The sequence below is a fragment of the Sesamum indicum genome, linkage group LG1, assembly GCF_000512975.1.
Source record: "Sesamum indicum cultivar Zhongzhi No. 13 linkage group LG1, S_indicum_v1.0, whole genome shotgun sequence".
Lineage (NCBI taxonomy): Eukaryota > Viridiplantae > Streptophyta > Magnoliopsida > Lamiales > Pedaliaceae > Sesamum > Sesamum indicum.
Genome location: NC_026145.1, coordinates 1570543 through 1591178, shown reverse-complemented (window position 1 = coordinate 1591178; position 20636 = coordinate 1570543). Strand labels below are relative to the sequence as shown.

At 33.1% G+C, this 20636-nt stretch overlaps 2 protein-coding genes across 2 annotated transcripts; one reads left to right on the top strand and one right to left on the bottom strand.

Moving 5' to 3' along the window:
• LOC105171149 (protein tesmin/TSO1-like CXC 5) lies at positions 8957-13756 on the top strand. The gene is made up of 8 exons (XM_011092204.2): positions 8957-9667; positions 10005-10112; positions 10623-10800; positions 11669-11935; positions 12188-12288; positions 12434-12528; positions 12743-13117; positions 13285-13756. Exons 1-8 carry the CDS (start codon positions 9357-9359, stop codon positions 13311-13313), a joined length of 1464 nt encoding a protein of 487 aa, XP_011090506.2. The 5' UTR covers positions 8957-9356; the 3' UTR covers positions 13314-13756.
• Positions 13936-20435, bottom strand: LOC105171058 (TOM1-like protein 2). Its single transcript, XM_011092101.2, has 10 exons — positions 20055-20435; positions 19182-19260; positions 18846-18944; positions 18642-18755; positions 18368-18528; positions 17433-17514; positions 17046-17131; positions 16196-16384; positions 15073-15533; positions 13936-14842 (listed from the first exon to the last, which is right to left on the bottom strand). The coding sequence occupies exons 1-10, from the start codon at positions 20153-20155 to the stop codon at positions 14223-14225; spliced, it is 1992 nt and encodes a 663-aa protein (XP_011090403.1). The 5' UTR covers positions 20156-20435; the 3' UTR covers positions 13936-14222.

Below are 20636 nucleotides of genomic sequence, written 5' to 3'. Positions count from 1 at the left end.
GTTGTATTCTTGCATGCCAACTTCTAAGACATTCTTGGAAATCATTCTTGTATTTTGGGCTTCCTTGTACAATCTCATATATATATATATATATGTATTGTCAACATGTAATAATTTTGTTCTCGATTTCATGACGATGTTATATTGTTATAAAGTATAACCTGAACTCGATTCTCTTTATATGACTTAGATCTGTTACTTTTAACTGCTCATAAATAATAATTTTGTTTAAAAAAAATGGAATGTGTGGACAATGGGCCCACATTTCGTGGATCCATGTGGAATAATTAATATATGTGAATTTTAAAAAATAAGTTGTACAACTTTTGTCTGAAAAAATAATTGCATTATCAAAATTTCGTAAACGAATAAATGAAAATGGTACTGAACATTAATATAGTTTCTTTTCAATTTTATGTATAAAAAAAATAGATGAATGTAACTGTTTTTGGGAGTTTCGACTGCAAAGGACACAATCAACATACAAGGGCCGATTCCCAGAGGTGTCTCACTTACATCTTGTTGTGTAATGATGTAATCCCATACTTGCTAGTCGACGTTGGTATAAAGAGGTTGGAAGTATTCTATTATGATAGTATAATCATGATTGAGAATATATGAACTATATATTGTTGATATATATGTGAAAATATATCTGGCTCAAGATGTCTTTATCTGATTAAATAACAGTAACTGCCGCCCAAAGTGAATGAAAATATATTATTGGAATTTTTATTTATTTTATTCATTCTCGAGCATACAATACACACATATATACATGTTGTAGAATACTTTGTATGAGATATAGCAAATATCAATGTAGTTATGATGAATGAAATATACACATATATATATTATCTATAGTGATGATATATGTGTGTATATATATATATCATGTTCAAATTAGTACATTAATTTCGGTCTATATATTATATAGTAATTATGACTAAGTAAGAAGGTTTGTAGAAACATGGACCTACCCGAAATCATGTCAATGCATGTGAACAAACCTGCATTCATCGTTCACTATAATTGATAATGTATATATAAATGTGTCCCAGAAATAAGAGGCAGCCCAAAATTACGTTAAGGCCGGGGACAATGAGAATGGTTGAGCACATTAATTAAAATGTACGTATTTTTCCTTCTCTCTCATCAACTACTTTCAATTCATCATTACGTAAATACGTATATATATACATATATTACATGCAAGAGTATATATATACACACATGTACATGTTGTTGTCCTAAACATGACATAATAAGGTCAAATAAAACCCTACTGGCTAGCTAATTAATTAGTCTAAATGTAGAGGCTTAATTAGTGCTTTTTAATTAGATGAAAGGGAAATTAATGACTAATCAACTAATCCCTTTATTATATAGTGTAATTAAATTGATAATTATTAGTATATTCATGATTAAAAATGTGTTTTTATTAATTAGACCACTCCTTTTAATTTATTTGTAAAATAATATATATATATATATATACATACATATGCCAACATTATAGAGTTAAATTAATTAATGTTAGCAGCTATTTTATTAAATATTCAGTAATTATATATATTGCTAATAAAGATAGACAGACTACAATTATGAAAAAGTCAAAAAGGAAATTAAAACCAAATATTAATTATTTGATGAGTTGGAGGAAATTGTAGCACTGCTACTACTGCTCAAGTAATTAATTTAAGGCAAAATTACATTTTTGTGATGTTATTTTAAGTTATTAGTATTTTTGGTCCTCTAATTTTAGGTTGTCAACACTTTTGGTCATGTAGCTTACTTTATTTGCACATTTGGTCCTTTTTTTTTTATAAATTTAGTCCTGATCATCTCACATTTGGTCATTTTTTTAACAAATTGAATCCTATGTTGATAATTTTAGTCCCCTTTATAATATATCTCATTTTTGTTCTGTAACTATGAGTCGCTAGGACAAAAATTATCAATACAATACTAAGTTTACCAAAAAATGATCAAACGTAGGATGTTCAGAAAGAAAGGATTAAATGTGTAAATAAAATAAATTATATGATAAAAATGCTAATGACCTAAATTTATAGAATCAAAATTGTAATTAACCTTAATTTAATGATATGATATGATGATATGCATATATATAGAGAGATACACAGTTTATATATATAGTTAAGAGGGTATATATTTGTCCAAAAGGTGCATTAATATATGTATATATATTAGATTAAGTATAAGGTATGAGTAAACTTTCCTAAATAAATTAATTTAGATAGTTAAAGCAGATTTAATTAGTCAATAGCTAAATTAATTAAGATTATACATAATATATAATTAATTAATGAATTATAATTATATATATAAATAAATATAACATAATTTATATATGTCTCGTAGCTATATATATATTCATTTTTTTTCTATAGAGGTTCTTGAATTCAGTTCTGACTAATATATATAGCTGTGGTGTGGTAGAACTATATATATATATGGGTTTAAAATACAATTTTGATTTTTCACAATTTTGTTCCATTAAATTCACCAATAGAAATAACAATCCCAAATTAAAGAAAAACACATGCGAGTCACATGCTTCATTTTCAAAGTATTTGCAAATTCGAACAACTAAAGGATCAAAATTACGAAAAAATTAAAAGGTACGGAACTCTTTACTACTTTGAAGATATAAAAAATTACGACATTAAAAATACGAAAAATATGGGACAATAATTACATTTAATTGTGTGTGTGAAAAAAGAGATATATATATATATATATATTTAATTAATTCAAGACTCATTTATTGGTACGATGAAACTTAAAATATAGATCAATTTATAGGAGCAGAAATACAATTCCAAATTTTAAATATTATATAGAGTTTAAGTAGGTGGGACCTCTAATGTAAAGGAAAATATATCGTATAGTATAAGCTTTTTTAATTCATATATATTGAAATTAATTAAATATTAAACTCCTTTATGAAAGGTACGTACATCGTACCATACAAAAATATTAAAGTAGTAAAAAGCAGCTTAAAATTGGGCCATATCTATCGGTCACATTATCAAATATTGTAGCCCAAGCTTGCTATTACAATGAAACTAATTAATTAAAGCATATAAATTACGTCTTTCAATTAGTCATGTTCATTAATTTCTTGAAGCGAGAATTATATAATTACATTATTATATTAATAAAGTAAAAATAATAAAAAAAAGATAAATATTCATATTGATGCATTAAAAAAATACACGGGTCCAATAGATATGAACTATGTTCAAAGCCTGGGTCGAAGCGTATGCAAATCCTGAAGCGGAGACCTTTAAAAAAGGCGTTAGCACTCCGACGCCCAAGTTAGTATTGGATTTGAGATGGAATAAAGCCAAAAAATAAATAAATACAACTGAAATTGAAATATGGTGAATAAAATCAGTAAAAAGTGCAAGAATACGTGATAATGTGTTTGTAGAATGCTTAGAGAATGTTTAAAGAGTGTTTAGAGAGTGAGAGAGATGATTTAGAGAGTAAGAGATGTGTGAGAGACGTTAGAGGGTCTCATAAAGGTGTTTTGAAGTGCCCTAAGCATGGAAACGTGAACCTGTATTTAGAGGTGGTGCCCTCTTTCGATAATGCTGTGCATGTTTCCTTTATTTTTTGGAAAAGTGGATGAAGCCCGTTTTGAATAAGCCATAATTTGTTCTTATCTTCTGTTGGAAGTGTTTTTGAATTCTATCTCCAAATTTGGGGGACTCTTCATCAGCAAGGACTTCTAACCGTTAGGGAATCCAAGCTGCCAAGGAGTCTAGGGCTTTGGGGGCACCTTTCTCGTCTGTGAGGAATCTCAGCCGTCAGGGAAGGTCCTCCTAAGACTGATGTGGTCCAATATGGCTGTTGACGGGATGCCACATAGGAGAGTAAGCTGCCATGTGTGTGGGCCTTTTGGGCCGAATATTTGTCGGGCTTTGATCATGGTCCGAGTAGGGGATGCCTTCAACCTCCTCTCTTTCTCAATCTGTTTTTTAGGGGGTACCTACCAAGACCGCCAGCCTGTCTGCTTTTGGGGGGGCACCTGCCAAGGCCACCTATTAAGTGTTTTTATGCCTCCCATGACTTGGGTCTCCTAGGATGTTACGAGCCTCTCGTTTCTTTTTTCTTTTTGGATCGTTTGGGCCAACCCATTTTTATGCACATCACATATGTTTAATAAAATTTGAACCCATAACCTTAGACAAAATTGCATAGAAGAGTCTTTTGTTTTATGCGAATTGTCAAAAATTGGACCACACATTAATTTATTCTCACCCCCAACTTTCATAAAAATAAATAAATAAATAAATAGGCTGTAGTCCCGCATATATAAGAGGTTGTTGGTGTTCGAAAAAATATTGGGATTAAAAGTATTAGAGCCTCCTATTATATGGGATCAAAAATATATATATTTTTAAATTAATTACCTTATCTTTTTTATGAATAAAATATACTTTACCCTTGACTATGCTTGATGTAACATTTATCTCCTAAATTAATAAATATAATACTTATCCCCTTGGTTGGACAAAATGTCCCTCATTTTTTGAACAATTATATTATTCTCAATATATTTAGAATTTTGCATATTAAATCATCACCAAATTATTTTTTAATAAGTTGAGAATTTAAATTAAAAGTGGAGTATAAATTAATATATATAGTAGATATAAAACAAATATAATATGACCAATAACTCATACATATTTTTTAAAAGAAATCGATAAATATATATGTTTAATCAAAAGTTAAATATATTTAGAAATAAATAAATAAATATATCGTATCATATTTTTTAAAGAAAATATGTTAAAAAAATTGATATGTAATTACTCACTTTTATCTAAAAGAATAAATAATTAATAACTTAATTTTATTACCAAATTAACAAAAAAAAATGCAATTTTAGTCCTGTAACTTATAAGAAACAATTTAGTCCTCTAACTTTAAAAATTTAACAATTTTCATCCTTAGCCAGAAAATTACATGCGATTTGCAGATGCCTCAGTTAAATTGTATGTTTTAGTCCAGTAACTTAGGGGACATTGGCATTTTTAGTTCTATAACTTAGGAAAGTTGGTATTTTTGATCCTACATGAATTTATTTGCAGGACTAAAATTACAAGTAAATTGCAATTTCCAACCAAGTTGGCCAAAAAAGGACTAAAATTATCAAAATTATAAAGTTACAGGACTAAATTGCGAAAACCAATTCGTACAGGACTTTAAATTACAGGACTAAAAATATAATTTTTTTTATTAATAAAATCTTTTCATGAAATGTTTTTGTGTATTTATTATACTCCATGATTACTTGACTTTGAGTGTATAAAAAAATACAATTCATACTATTTAGCTCACTGATTATATTTTACTTTATTATAAATAAAAGATATTTTTTTCAATTAAGAAAATTTTAATTAAACTTAAAAAGCAAAATTGCTAAAAAAAATTCGAACTAAATAATTTAGGGGGACAAAGTGTATTTTCCCCCTCCCCTTTTTCCCATTATCAATCATCAAATGAAACACGTCTTTTATTTAATCATTAAATGATAGTCACAACGTAAATAATCTTAAACAACAAAATTGATCCATGTATATCTATAATTCTTTTAAAAGTCGCATTAGGCTTACTTATTCAAAAGCATTCTGCACTGAGTAAAATGGACCTTATAAGTTGGTGCCAAAAAACTACTAAGCACATTCATTTGGCCACTATTTAAAACAAAATCTGTGGCTATACATTGTATTCATATCCGGACCTTTTTTAAGTTAGGTAGGGAAAATTTGCATTTTTTGTCCCACTAGTTGGGAGGGATCTACACTTTTGGTCCTAATATAACAGCCACGTGCAATACAAATAATTTTGTCGTATTTTTTAACACCATTTAGATCTTGAGACTAAATGTGTCCGAAAAGTCTAATTTTGAGACCTTTCAAAAACTTGGACCAAAAGGGTAGACACTAGACATCCCCTGCCATGTGGGACAAAAAATGCAATCTTGCCCGTAGCCTTAATTGGTAAAGTTGAGGCCTCACAATTATAAATGATATTTTTAGTAGTGAGTTCGAGTTCCACGAATGTGGGTGTATGTCTGCTTTCAAATATTTTTTTTGTTGTTTCTTTTTCTCGTTTAAACGTATCCATTAATTTGAATTATCGATGTATTTAATCTATTTTTTTAACTTAAATAAATTAAATAATATAATAAATTGCATACTATAAAAAAATAAAAAAAATTCTCAATATCTAATATTTGTAGCAATTATATTTCTATATTGCCCGTGCCCAATATACATTAGCGTTACATTTTATTAGAATAAATTGTGACTTTACATAATTATTGCATCATGGTCTGGGGTATTAATAATTAATCTTCATTTACATTATCCTATACATTATTAATTTTCGCACTATCTATTAATGATTATAGTGTGCTTATTGGCATTTGTTCTTTTAAAAAAAAAAATTGAAATGAAAATAGCAGCAATATGCATGTCGTCTTTTTTAAAACACCACGTGCTTTGGAAATTGGACACAAACATGTGGTCACGATGATTGATTATATATATATATATGTGATGCATGCATGCCCTTTTGTGCCATACCAAATTTGATTATTAAATATTATTATATATACTAAATTGGTAACTTTAATATATTTCATTTTTAAATAAGATTAATTATATAATATATATATATATTTTTCACACGCATGCATGCATGCAAGTCAATTGATCTTTTAAAAGAATCACATTTGAAATTGTTTAATTGAATTAGGTAAAAAATAAAAAAAGTTCAATTGTAGCCAATATTAGTTTGTAAAAAATGTTGAGATTTTTTGAAAGAGCAATAATTTAAAGTTATTCAACAAAAATTTGTAATGTGAAATTAGTACTGCGGTGTAAAATGAATTATTTGTGTTAATTTATAATGTTTATGATGTAAACGTAAACATATATATTGATATATTTAGTTAAATTGTAAAATTTAGATTAATTATTTGTATATATATATATGCTTGAAAATTATGTGGTACGGATAAATTTTGATATTTTTGCATTTAATGGAATATCTGAAGATTGTAAATTCAAAAAATAAGATATTTAGGAGCGTTCTCAATAGAGAATCTCCATCTTATTTAAAATTTATATATTTTTTTTGGATTATAAATTATGTGAAAATTAAATAATCATCATTATTAATATATGTGATGTAAATTAACTTATTTTATTTTATTTAAATGTTTCAATATTATTTTTATAAATAAAATCATATGTTTGTAAACTTCATTAACATTTTATAAAATTTAAAATATATATATAATTTTCTCAAAAATAAATTTGGCCAAACATCCTCTGACTCGCGTGGTATTACACCAATCTTTTGCCCACTTTGAAAATTCAAGTCCGATTCAAATCCCATGTGATGTTCAAAAATTTGAACCCTCTCACAGTCACTAAAGGCCAAAATGGGGTCGTGTGGTGGCCCACAAACCTTTGGTTCATCTTTGAGATCTATCTTTGCATCTATCGTGACCATACACGTGTATGGTGCAGCTAGCCCTACTGCATCTGGACTTTTCCTCTTTAGCGCCAAATTTCATCAGGGACTTTATTACTCCTCTCCCCGGTGCTCTTTGCTCCAGTCCCTCCAGTTTCATAGTATGTTTTGTTACAAACATATAATTTTACGAACTTCAAAAACGCATATGATTTTACTACACACACACACACACCAAAATAAATAAATAAATAAATAAATAATCATGAGTTTATTACCTAGAATGAAGAATCAAAACAAACATCCAGGTAAAAGGGCATTATGATTCTATTATTCTTATTCCAACTTTAATTAAAAAAAAAATTACAACTATTTTTTATGAAATTTAGCATAATTACGCGTACTTTTTGTTATTTAAAAAATTACAAATACGTCCTTCAAATAAAAATAACTATGTAACCCCTTGGCGTTGAAGTGAACATTACTACTTTATTCTTATTGATTTTTTTAAGATTTAAAAAATATAATTTTTTTAGAGTGGATAAAATAAATAATCCATAAAGAATATTAATCCATAGAAATATTTTAAAAAATATATACATTTATAATTCGTAATATAATTGGGCATTTTGATCAATTCACTATAAAAAAATGATTAAACATAACGGAATGAAATTGTTGTTAGATGAGCATTAAAATCAAGATGATATTTTTAATTTTCCAAACAATAAGAATATATTTATAATTATGCCAAATTTCATAAGAAATAGCTGCAAGTGACCATAAAAAAAAATTATGTGAAAATGGTAAGTATTATATTGTAAAATTTAAATTGCGCTTGAAGTTTCGAATTAGATTAATTAATTATTTATTTAAAAAAGGATGCATGTGATATATATACAAAAAATTAAGTCGTTATTTAATATAAGTCGCTCCGTAATTTGTGATATGTAATTCACATAAAGTCGTATTTATATATTTCAATATTTTTATTATTTTTAATAGCATTACGTCTGATTGCATAATTACAACCAAACGATTTTTAGAGAAACGACCCTTTTATTACTTTTTCTCCAAAAATAGTTAGGTAGCATTCTTGAATAACTATAAACAAATATTAAAATTTTTAAAATTTAATTTTAAAGTTTTCAAGTGTAATTAAATATACAAAAAATAATAAACAAATAAATGCAATGGTGAGAAGAAAAAGCTCTTGATTTTAAGTTTAATTTCTTGAATATTTATAATTTATCTGTTGAAGAATGGTGAGAATTGGACAAGAGGGAACAGGAGAGAACGCATCTACCAATCCGACGATCCCTGAAGCGTCAGATCAAAAGTTTCAATCTCGGACGTTGGACCAACCCTACTTATCATCCGGCCGTCAATTTCTGTAAAATTGAAATTTCAAAAGAAGTGGAGAGGGAGTATAAAAATCAATGAGAGTTGTACTCAAAGTACTCCTCCACTAAGACCTCAATCTCACATCTCTCTCCCCAAAATCCCCAAAATTTACCCTGTTTTTCTACTTCGTTTCCAGAAAGAAAGATTCAGTTTTGAGCGAATGATGGGCGTGAATTCAAATCCATATTCGTTTCTTGAAACGGAAAGTGAGAATGAGAGTTAAGAAATTCAATGCCCATCAGATTTTTTTCTTTTTTTTCCTTGGAAAAGTGAAGATTGTATTTCTCTTGAATTATAGATTGCGTTCTTCGCTCCAAATTTGCCTTTTGGGGAGTGGAAGAGCAAACCCGTGATTTGTTTTCTTTTTTCTCGTTGTACGAAAATCAAAACCCATAAATTTTTCTCAGTAATTTATAAAACTTGGGGTGATGGAGCAGAGCGAAGCGGCGGCGCCGGTGGTGAGGCAGTTGGACTTTTCTGTTAGCTATAATGCTTCGACGAAAGCCAATGCATTGGCCAAGGGTATTTTGATATTGCCTGAGCATCCGCAGGCTCAATTGCAGTCCAAGTTGCTGGCTTTAGCACAATCCCAACACTTGCATGCACGTGCAAGTTCTTCATCGCAGCCGCAAAATAAACGGCCGCCACGGAAAGTGCCGCCTCAAGAACTTCCTCACATGGTGGGGCTACTGAAATCAAAACCAATAGCCCCACGGCTGGCTCACCCCGTGAAGCCAGTGTAAGGCATTTTGGACTTATTCTGTTATAATTTTAATTTGTTTGTACTTTTCACTTTGCATTTTGAGTTTTGTATAGTTATGATTTTTGGGGAGATTTCACTGATGATGTTGGTGCAAATTGGGCGGTAGTAATTATCATCTTTGTGAATTTTACTTTATCTTCCTCTTCTAATTATAATGTGAACATTTGTTGGGCTCAAGAAAATTTAAGAGGATTGAAATTAATCTGTTTAGTACAATATTTACTGATCTGATCCTGCTTCCTCTTAAAGGAAGCAATCGGACTACTAGTTCGTTATATGAGATTGTAATTGTTAATATGTATTTTTTCGTCAGGAAGACAGAGTCCCCAAAATCACGAGAGAGGTGTAATATAGAACCGAAGGATAGCACTCCCAAGAAGCAGAAGCAATGCAACTGTAAAAATTCTAGATGCTTGAAGTTGTAAGTACACTCCACCTATTGGTTAATATCTGCGTATTAATTCGACCTTGTTCAGGGATTTGCTGCCTATAATTTGATAAAGCCAAAACTGAAATGCTGACTGGATGAATTAAAAGGTGTGGTCTGATTTTTCATGTGCCCTTCCTTCTCAAGTACCAGGTTCCGGTCCATGAATTAAAGCTAGTTTTATGATTCTTATGCATTGTCATCCCTAAAACAGTGTGCTTTTATTAACAACACTGAGGCGGGAAATTTTAGATTCTGTGACTTGGTAAATGGGTTGCTGGATTTATTTTCCTTCTCTTTTGGTGTTCGTTTCTTTTGTTTTATTTCTTCTGTGGTAACACTTTAATTGAATGTAGCCAGGTGTAGAATGTAAGATCAAGCTCTGCTAATTAGGATTTCAACTAAGTTCACTTCTCACTTTCTTAATATTTGATGTGAGCATCAGAATCCTGTTAATTCTTTTTTGTATCAGTTCTCTGATAAGCTGGTTGTTTTGACCGCCAGGTATTGTGAGTGTTTTGCTGCTGGTAGTTACTGTGATAACTGTAACTGCATCAACTGTCACAACAAAATAGAACATGAGGCTGATAGGAAGGGATCGATTGACGCAATTCTAGAGAGAAATCCCAATGCGTTTACACCAAAGATAGCTAATAGTCCACATGGAGCTACAGATGGTGGGGTATGACACTTTCTGGACAGTGTGCTAATTCCTTGCCTTGCGGATTTGTTGCTTTGATTATCTTGCTTTATGTATCTCATTGTTTTTCTTCCTACATATCATCTTCCTAATCTTGTGAATTTTTAAGGAAGAAGGTTCAAATTGAGAACAAACAAATGCTGAAGATATGAGCTTTCCTTTTGAATGAACTTAAGCCTTTAGATGAGGTAGACATTTAGACTGGAAATAGCGAATCCAGAGCTGCAGAATATATAAGATTGAATAATTAGTTCTCAATACGACCAATTTTAACTACTTTGTCTTGGATTTCAGAGATTAATAATGAATTTTGTTTGTACCTTGTGGAGGCACATTGAATATATTTGACAAGCCTCTTCCATGTCACAATTAATCTTTTAGCCTTCTTTCGGTTTCCACAATATGTGTTTTTCAAAGCTCATTACTTATACAAAAGGGCATCAGAAACAAAGAATTCCCTGATTTAGGTCTTTAAACATTTTGTTAGGCTGAACATTGTCATGCTTTATTTAACATAAATGAAAATGAAAATTTAGGTCTTGACAGTATGAATCAAATTTGTATATTATAAAAGGAGATGGACTTGATGGATATGGTGGTTTAGTTTATCTCGAAAAAGTTCTGCTTCCAAGAGTTAATATGGTCTGCCAAAGATGTGGCTGCTGCTGCTGTAGTAAGTTATGGTTTATCTTTACCTAGACTGAAGAATCAACACAAACATCTACAAAGATGCTTGTCCCAGTGAATCTAACTTTTTAACAGTTCAATTAGTTGATCGTCACCTGTGAATTGTGATAACTTCAATTCTGTTTGGCATGTACACTCCTTTAGCTGATTTCGTGAAATTCAGGTAGAGCACAAGAAAGGATGCAATTGCAAGAAATCTGGGTGCCTCAAGAGGTACTGTGAGTGCTTCCAGGCGAATATTCTATGCTCTGACAAATGTAAATGCATGGACTGCAAAAACTTTGAAGGAAGTGAAGAAAAGAAAGCTCTTTCTCAGGGGCATCCTGAACATCAATTGATGTCCATCCAACAAGCAGCCAATGCAGCCATCAATGGAGCCATTGGGACCCCACCAAGCAGGAAGAGTAGAAATCACCAAATCGATTTCAGGGTAACATCTAATGAACAATTGACTAGTCCAGTTCCACAATTCTTCAATTGCTTATTTGATGGCTTTTGGAAATTCTATGTTTTTCCGTAAGTACGGGAAAAAGGTTTGTGGACATCCAATGAATAACTGCATCATGTTGTATTCTTGACTCTTGATAGCTAAGAAAAGCTATCATGAGCTAACCATCTCACAATGCCTGTTCTTACAAAGTTGGCTTAGACATTTGATGAAATTTCTTTTCCTGTATCTCAGGAAACTTGCTCCACATCCTATGCCTCTTGTTCGCCATTATCTGTTCATGTTTCTAAACTTGCCTCTTCAATGACATTGGAATCTTCCAAACCCTCTTACAGGTAATCTTCTTTCAACATTTGTTTTGTTATTATATATTCTCTGCAAGTTTTGGTAGTTGCAATCTATCTTTTCTCCTGGGGCTTGGGATACGAATAGACTTGTGTTTCACCTTTATGGTCTGTCACGGTCTTACTGTGATTGAAGGGCTCCTTTAGCTGGAATTCTCCAGTTACAACATGTGAAGGACTTTTGCAGACTCTTGGTTGAAGTTTCCGCAGAAGCAGCCAAGAGTCTTTCAGGTAGATTTCCTAACTTGAGAATTCATGATTTGCACAACAGAAATCAAAGTAGGCAACTTTAATTTTGACAAGTTGCTTTGCTGTTTGATCAAGTGATGACTGAATGGTGAATCATACTTGGTAATGCAATTGTAAATACTATTAGGCATAGATTAGAGATTAATCTATACGAATTTCAAGGTTCAACTTTTGTAATCTTTACTTGCTTTTCCAGAAGAAAAGAAAATGATCAACAGTGGCATAGATGTGAATGTGACCGAAACTTCAGTTGCTTCATCACATGAAGATGGTAAAGGCGATCAAAATGAACATGATTCTCTGGGATTATGTGGAAACCAAGAAAATGGGCTTCAAATTTTGTTGTCTGAATCCGATGGCTCTTGTATTCGAAACAGAAGACCATTGTCCCCAGAAACTCTCGCATTAATGTGCGATGAAGAGGATACAGTATTTTTGTCCACTAGCACCCCACCTACAACCACACAGTCCACCCTCGGCCTCAATCCTTTCTATGTTGAACAAGAAAGGCTTGTACTAATGAGGTTTCGCAGTTTTTTGAACAGACTCATCACGTGTGGCTGCATAGAAGGTGATGCGCATGTTCTCATATTTCTGAACCTCTTCTAATTATTAGCAGAAATCGAAATATTCAACATTTTTAACTTCCTGCCCACAAAGTTCAACTTGAGAACGGGCCTCTTTATTTTCTGGAATTTTGGTGCACTAGTGTTGACAGTCTTAACCAATACATCGCAGAAACAAAAATAGGACGAGAAGCCGACTAGGACTCGTGCAGCTATCTATCTGCTGACTGATGAACACATACAGATTCCAAAGTTCTGTCTGAGTTGAAAAACTGGACAATATTACTGCAGGAGTAATGTAGCTTTGAGTAGAAGCTGGCAATTTTGGGTCCTAATATAGGGGACTGGTGATGCAACAACTTTTCTATTTTCTTGGTTCTTGTGTTATATAATTGCTAATCAGCAGACTCTTGTATGTAGCAATAATCAGGGTTGTATTAGATTAGAAAAAAAAAAGAAAAAAAAGGGTCAGGGTTGTCTATTTTACTTTGAAATGAAAAATTCCTTCTTCACCAATCACCATATGTACGTATGTTTGGAAGAAAGGTTGAGGGTAATTGTTATTAAACAATTATAAGGTCTTTTTTCTGCAACTGTATCCAGATTGTCAGTCACTCGCTACATATGATTCATACGATCTCAAATCTTTACTTCAAAACAATATTGTATTTCATATTTTGTGATATATGTATATTTCATGTATAAAATCATACCATCTATATATTAGAAACATGGTGTAGAATGTGACTGCATATTAATTGAAATAAAATTAATCGAATGTGGGACTTAAGAGAATTATCGACAAGAAGATGGAAACCAGCACTACATAGAGAATAATTGATGCCTTATTCATATCCGAACAAAATAATGTCTTATCCCTTCCTTTTATATGAGTTTTCCTTTCTACATCAAATGTACATCATTATAATAACAATATGAAACCCCAGAATATTAAGAAGCAAAAACGAAAGAATTGAAGGCAATACAATTGATGAAGGTGAGGAATATATCAAACGAAAATTAACCCTCGAAAAAGAGAACTAAAAAAAAGAACTAAGGCGGCCGAGCAAGTTAGCAAGCAAAATAAAGGCAAATGGCCATCATCAGTTGTCACATGCTTCCGGCTCTACCTGGAGTGGTCTTCCCCGGTTTGAATTTAGAAATGTCGACAAGGTCTCCAAATAGCTTGTCCTCCGGCTTTGATGGCTTTCCTGATGGGACATATGAGGTTGTGGAGACTGAGTTAGTGGAATTTCTCCTGGAAATATCGTCCCTCACAGACAATCCAGACATGCTTTGCTCTAGGAACTGGGCATTTTGTTGTTGACCTTGGCCATAACCATAGCCATAACCGTAGCCATATGCAGCCATTTGGTTACTATACATCTGTTGTGGATACATATAAACCATCTGTCCAGATTGCATTGGTTGAGGAAGCATGCCCATTGGTTGAGGATTTGAGCCCCTTGGCATTTGGCTGTTTTGCATAGCTTGGTTGTTGATCGCTGGGAGGTGGCCACCAGTGATTGGCTGCATATGCATTCCAACGACCTGGTCATTTGTCATGGTTTGTGATCCCGGAAGAAATGTGCCACTTGGTGATGATGGCTGAGAGGAACTTGCTGCTACTTGTGTAACTTGCAATTCTTGAGGCTGGCTAAGGGCGGAGTCGCTGTTGTCTGGTTGAGCTTCCCAAGGAGGAGGAGGAAGAGCATTGCTACTTTGAGCACCTACATGCAACACGAGCAACACGAGCAACTCAGAAACTGCTTCTAAGAAAACATGTAAATCCCCACAAAATGAAAGAAACAAGGATGACATCACTTAATAAGATTAGACGATGGCCTTGATTGAGTCATGCAATAGATATTCCCAAACTATACAATGCATAAAACAGATTTTTAACTTAATTTGTTCTTTATCTAAAGAATAATGCATCAAGAACAAAGTAGAGATGCACCGTAAATGGGCGAGGCCGGCTGCTGTTGCTGGGTTATCTGACCATTCCAGGCAGATGCAGAGCCTTGAGAATAAAGTGACTGTTCATGTTGGGGTAGCATAGGACCAGAAATGCTTCCATTTGGGAATAAAGAAGGTTGTGGAGATTGAACATTTGTTGTTTGCTGGAAACGAGGTGATGAAGGATAGGCTTGTCCAGCTGCACTTGAAGATTGATGGTTGTTACTCTGAGGAAACATTTCAACAAGAGCAAGAGCATTCTGCTGAGTTGCAAGAGGGCTCGCTGGCTGAGGCTCTCCAGCAGGAACAAGTGCCAGAGAGTCTATTGTAAGAGAGTTGAATCCATCTCCACTCAAAAGATCTATCTTTGGATCAACTTTTGTTGGAGTTGCTAATTCACCATTACTTGCTGGAGGAGCAGGGAGCAGTAACTGTGTCCCTAAGCTAGCACTGGATGCAGATCTGCAAATGATATTTGCATCGTTGTTGACATATATAAAATGATTTAAAATTCAAGTCGACAAACCCATGAAACTTTACATCTTCTGAAGCACAAAGAATAAAAATTTAGAAGGGCGAAAAAGAAAAATTAAGGTATGTCAACTGTAGAAATGTGTATAAAAGTCGCAGGGCACCATTTTCAATATCTAAATGATCAATCAGAAAACTTCCGAATTGGCCACATAGTTTTTTTTTTTGTGTTTTAGGTAAAATCCATCATTAGTGACACATGTAGGCTAGCATTCTTAATCAACCAATAGTAACCTTTTTCACTATTGAGCATAAGAGAAGGACAAATCTGTGCAATGTATGCTGAAATTTTATGCCTACAGACTGGAAGTAATTAGTCAAAAACAAGAACAATTCCATGACGGCTCTCAAAAAGGAATTTAATGTTTTAAATAATTATTTTGTACGTCAGATGCCCTGTTGCAGTTGATGCATTCTCATTTTATCTTTGCTCCAAAGATACATGAAGAAGTCATTGAAATAATTGTAAAACTTGAGGTTAACAACCAAGTTGGATAACTAACCCGAGCAGTTGAACTACAAACAACCACAAACAAGTAGAATAAACCCAATAAAAATCTAAATCATACTTAACAAGCAGGATTGAAATTTACCCTTTGTCTGATTGTTTATCACCAGTGTCAATAAGCGGAGCATCGATGTCAACCAACGGTTTATCTGATTCAGGTTTTTCCTCCTCCAATTTATTAGAGATCGCTCCGGAGGAAAGTGATTCATGCTTAGCAAGTACACGTTGCAAGTCATCGTTTAGTGCTAGTCCTTCACATAATAGTGATTCATCCCTACATCGGGTAATATGCAAGAAACCGTGATGGTTAAGAATGACACCTGTATTTGGACCTCATTCATCCAGAAACTAGGGTGCATATTCTCAAACAGCATGAGACTTTGAAGATTTTCCGCCAATGGATAAATACATTCATTAGTTTCGGACATAAGAATGTTTTATATGATAACACTAATTTATATCAACATCAATAACATAGCAGGTCACTTAGTACAAAAGTTTCCTAGACAGTTTGTTCAACGAGCATGCAAGCAAGTGTTATTTTAACAAAATGAACTCTACAGTCTACATTTACAAAACATCATTTCACCTGATGTATAAATCTTTCAAATAGAAAATACAAATAAGAAGCTTGTTAATACGAGAAAGTTCACCAGAACGCTCAATAGTCTTTGGTATGATATGTTGATGTCACATATGATGCAACTTATCGATGCCCTCATAAAGAAGAAAAAATATCTCAGGTTAATTCATCTAACAGATGGTCCTGCATGAGGTTGTTTATTCATAATAGTTATTTTTCTCAAAACTCTGTTCTTTCTCCACATCTCCAAAATAAAAACAAGACATGCAAGCATTGAAAGGTGGAATACTGAGATCCAAATGGCAAAACACATTCCATGATAAGCAGGATTCTATGTATAACAAGGCCTTACGCTGTGGAATTAACAAGGTGAACAACTCTATGCTTAAATGAACGACACTGTTCCACCAGATCAATGATGACATCCTGCTGGACTCCCTGCCACCCAGACAAGAAGTTATACTAAACACTCAGAGTTTCATGTAACAAAATGCTCAGCAAGTTTTATGATTAATGGATAATGTTGTAATGTTATTTACTAAACCAGTTTTGCTCTCATAGAAGGAAGTGCTTCCCAATCTTGTAATACAAGCAATTTCAAACCCCAAAAGCATTTTTAACAACTTCACATACTTGTAAGGGAAAAATTGATCCAATTGAACTATCATTTTGCCCCAACACTGTGCCAGAGCCAATCGCTGATTGTGAGCGAATTCAACATTCTATAATGTGAGCATACCTCTTTGTTACTAGGATCTAAAGCATTCAGCATTTCTGCAAGGACATCCATAATACCACGTGCATTTTGAATTTCTGTCAAGCTAACCAAAAGAGATCCAAAGTAAAAAACAAAGATCACTAACAACCATAAAAAACATACAGTCTTACAAAATAAAGTAACATAACCTAGTTTATCAGGCCTGCATTTTATGCAGTTCCGAATTTAACGTTCACGGAAAAATAATGGAAAGCTACTTGGTAAGTGGATTCAATAACAGAGAAAAGATGAAAGTGATGACACAATATCAGAAGAACAGAATCACATGCCTTTACAATTACAGTTCACCAAATGGAATACAAGAAATAAAAGCTCAGGGAACCTATCAAACATTAAAACAAATTAACATCAGTAATCAAGACATGTACTACTGCTATGATCTATCAATGGTAACAACAATTTCCACAGAGTAAGCTAATTATCTGCATCTAGCAAGATATTAAAAATCAATAGCATATACCAAGTCTACCCATCAGTTCTAAAACAGTTCCATTTCTGGGACAAACCTTCCCAATATCCCTTCACCAAATATATTCAACCAATTACATTAACTAGGAGATTATATTCTCCAACATCAAAAGCCCAACAGACGCGAAAAGATTTAATCATCCAGAGAATATCATCAAGGCACCAACAGATTAATTAATGAATTCTCTGTCCAAAAATTAGCATGCATTTTTGCACTATATAAATCACGCGTCACAATAAAGAGTAAGAATTCAGGAATTAGAATTCATCCTTCTAAAAACTCTAGTGTAACTACTTTACACCCATAGAAAATTGGCTGAAAAAATAAATCAGCCTATCATACTCCAGATGAAGATTGCATTAGCATTTTTCACTGTAAAATTCTTCGACGAAAGAACATTTTGAAGTTAGAATCCAGAAAAATGTACCTCAATGTTGGAAATTCATCTTCAGCAGATGACTCAGCTGCAGCTGCTCCAGATCCAGGATTACGAAGATTTTGCTGATAAGATATAGGAGGGCGTGTCTCTGGTGCTGCAAAATTTGGTGCCGATGTCTCAGCTCTCTGAGGGAAAACTGTCCCAAGACGCTGATGAAAATGCCATATTGGATAATAACAAAGAAACAAAGATCATCATTGCATAATCAGGCATATAAAATGAAATAATAAGGATAAGTCAAGAAGATGCTAGCATGACTTACCAATAACTCCTGGTACGCCACAAAGTATTGGGGATATCTTGCCCTAGGTCCTCCAAAAGCTTCTTGCCAGGTATCTATTAGAATTAAGATCTTCTCTGTCACATGAAAGTCAGGCTGCAACAACAAATTTTTCCGCCAGTAAAATTGCTGCAAGAGATTTGGGAATAGAGATCAACAGTAGCCACAATACGTGAATTAAAATACCTTCTTTTTCACCATTTTCACCATCTCATGAGGTAACTCTTTCTCAGCAACATGCATATGGACAATATCACCGCAGTTCTTCACAATGGTCTCCAACAGCTAGAAAATGAAATGACAACCAAATAATTCAACTAAAATAACTATTCAATAGACACAACAAGAGTTTTGTGGCATCCAAGTATAAATCACCAATAACCCGACTAGGAAGCATTAGTTTGATTTGGGGAAAATGGAACACATAGGGTGTAAGAGGCGCAATATTTGTGTTCAAGAAAGAAAATTGGGAATATGAAATGATGGGAAGTTGAATGTTCAAGAAAGAAAAATAAAGCTTACTGTTAAGGCAAGAAGCTGGACTTTCGGTTTTTTGCTACGGAGACGCGCCTTTATACCTTTTACAACGTCTTTTGCTTGTCTGATACAAAGGAAAGAGAACATCAGCTCGCAGAAGGCATGATTTTCTCAAAAAACAATCGTTACATATCAAAGTGAAGCTACATGTGCTCCAATTGCCAGCATTGACCATCAACAGAACATAGAATTTGTTTAAGTCAAAAGAGGAAAAATCCTCCGGAACTCTCAGAACACCTCCACTCCATGGTGCTGAAATTATCTCTCCTGCACTCGGTATTCCGCTCCTATAAAGTAAAAATCAACTCGAAGCACTGTAAATTGGTCAATCTAATTAATCAATTACGAAGTCTAGAAGCATAGCCATCTCTTCTGGCTGAAATCTGCCTTATTCACAGGATGAAGTATAGTTCTACATTACATCTACAGCAGACTGTCAGCATTGATATGTGCAAACAAGCAAAGCTACTGTGATCACAGAAGAAACTAGTTAAATAGAATTTTAAAACGGTAACCATCAAGCTGTAGTTCAAGTTAACAACATTCTGGAATTACTCTCACAGATGGTCATTTCTGCCTACCAGCTACCTTTCAAATTCTAATTGTCCATCAAATATACATACATATATATAGATATATTGCTTCTTTTCTTTTCAAGATATTAAAAGAACCAATGCCCAATTAAATAAAATCTTAACCGTGAAAAAATCATGTAATCACCAAAAGGAAGACACACAAGAATACGAAAATACAGTAAACATTGTCTTTCTTTCGAATCCTTCGTTACAACCAAAAGGAGCGGCTATCAAATAAACTAAAATTCAGAAAACAAAGATAAGAGCAAGAAGAGAAAATTACGCAGGATCGTGATTGCAAATGTCAGAGATCTCAATATTCATCGCCCAATCTGGACCGATAAGCAAGTCGCTCGTCGCTCTTTCCACCATCGAATTGACCATCTTTTCTCCCGTTACTTCGAAAATCCCTCGCCAGAGACAAATCGGAATCGCAATCAGCGTCGCCGCCTCACTGACGGCTGAAGCTCTCCCGAAATTCTAGAAATACACCCAAGAATCGAACTTAAATCCACATAATAGAAATTAAAGAAAATGAGACAAAAATAATAATCTCGAGGAACCCGATCTCTGGCTTATATCAGTTCGATTAAGATTTCTACTGAAACGAGAAAAATGGAAAATATTCGGGAAATTATGAAAAATTGAAGAATCCAATAATATCAAGACACGTGTGGACGCGACTTCGTTGTTCTTCTCCTCATTATTTTTAAAAATTTAATAATTAATGAGAGATGAAAGATGATAGATGCCTCCGACCATCAGGATCAACGGCTAAGGTTGTTTCCGGAAAAAGGAAAGATTGCTTTAGAGATTGTTGTGGGCCGAATCAGTTTATGGGCCTTCTTATAGCCTAAAAATAATA

What these genes read in the sequence shown, in the direction of transcription:
- LOC105171149 (XM_011092204.2), top strand. Translation starts at nt 9,357, where the DNA reads ATGGAGCAGAGCGAAGCGGCGGCGCCGGTGGTGAGGCAGTTGGACTTT. An exon ending in TCTTCCAAACCCTCTTACAG is followed by an intron (nt 12,289 to 12,433) that starts GTAATCTTCTTT and finishes CTGTGATTGAAG; the next exon opens with GGCTCCTTTAGCTGGAATTC. An exon ending in CACGTGTGGCTGCATAGAAG is followed by an intron (nt 13,118 to 13,284) that starts GTGATGCGCATG and finishes AATACATCGCAG; the next exon opens with AAACAAAAATAGGACGAGAA.
- LOC105171058 (XM_011092101.2), bottom strand. Translation starts at nt 20,155, where the DNA reads ATGGTCAATTCGATGGTGGAAAGAGCGACGAGCGACTTGCTTATCGGT. An exon ending in TCCAGCTTCTTGCCTTAACA is followed by an intron (nt 18,945 to 19,181) that starts GTAAGCTTTATT and finishes TTCATTTTCTAG; the next exon opens with CTGTTGGAGACCATTGTGAA. An exon ending in TGGCGTACCAGGAGTTATTG is followed by an intron (nt 18,529 to 18,641) that starts GTAAGTCATGCT and finishes CATTTTCATCAG; the next exon opens with CGTCTTGGGACAGTTTTCCC.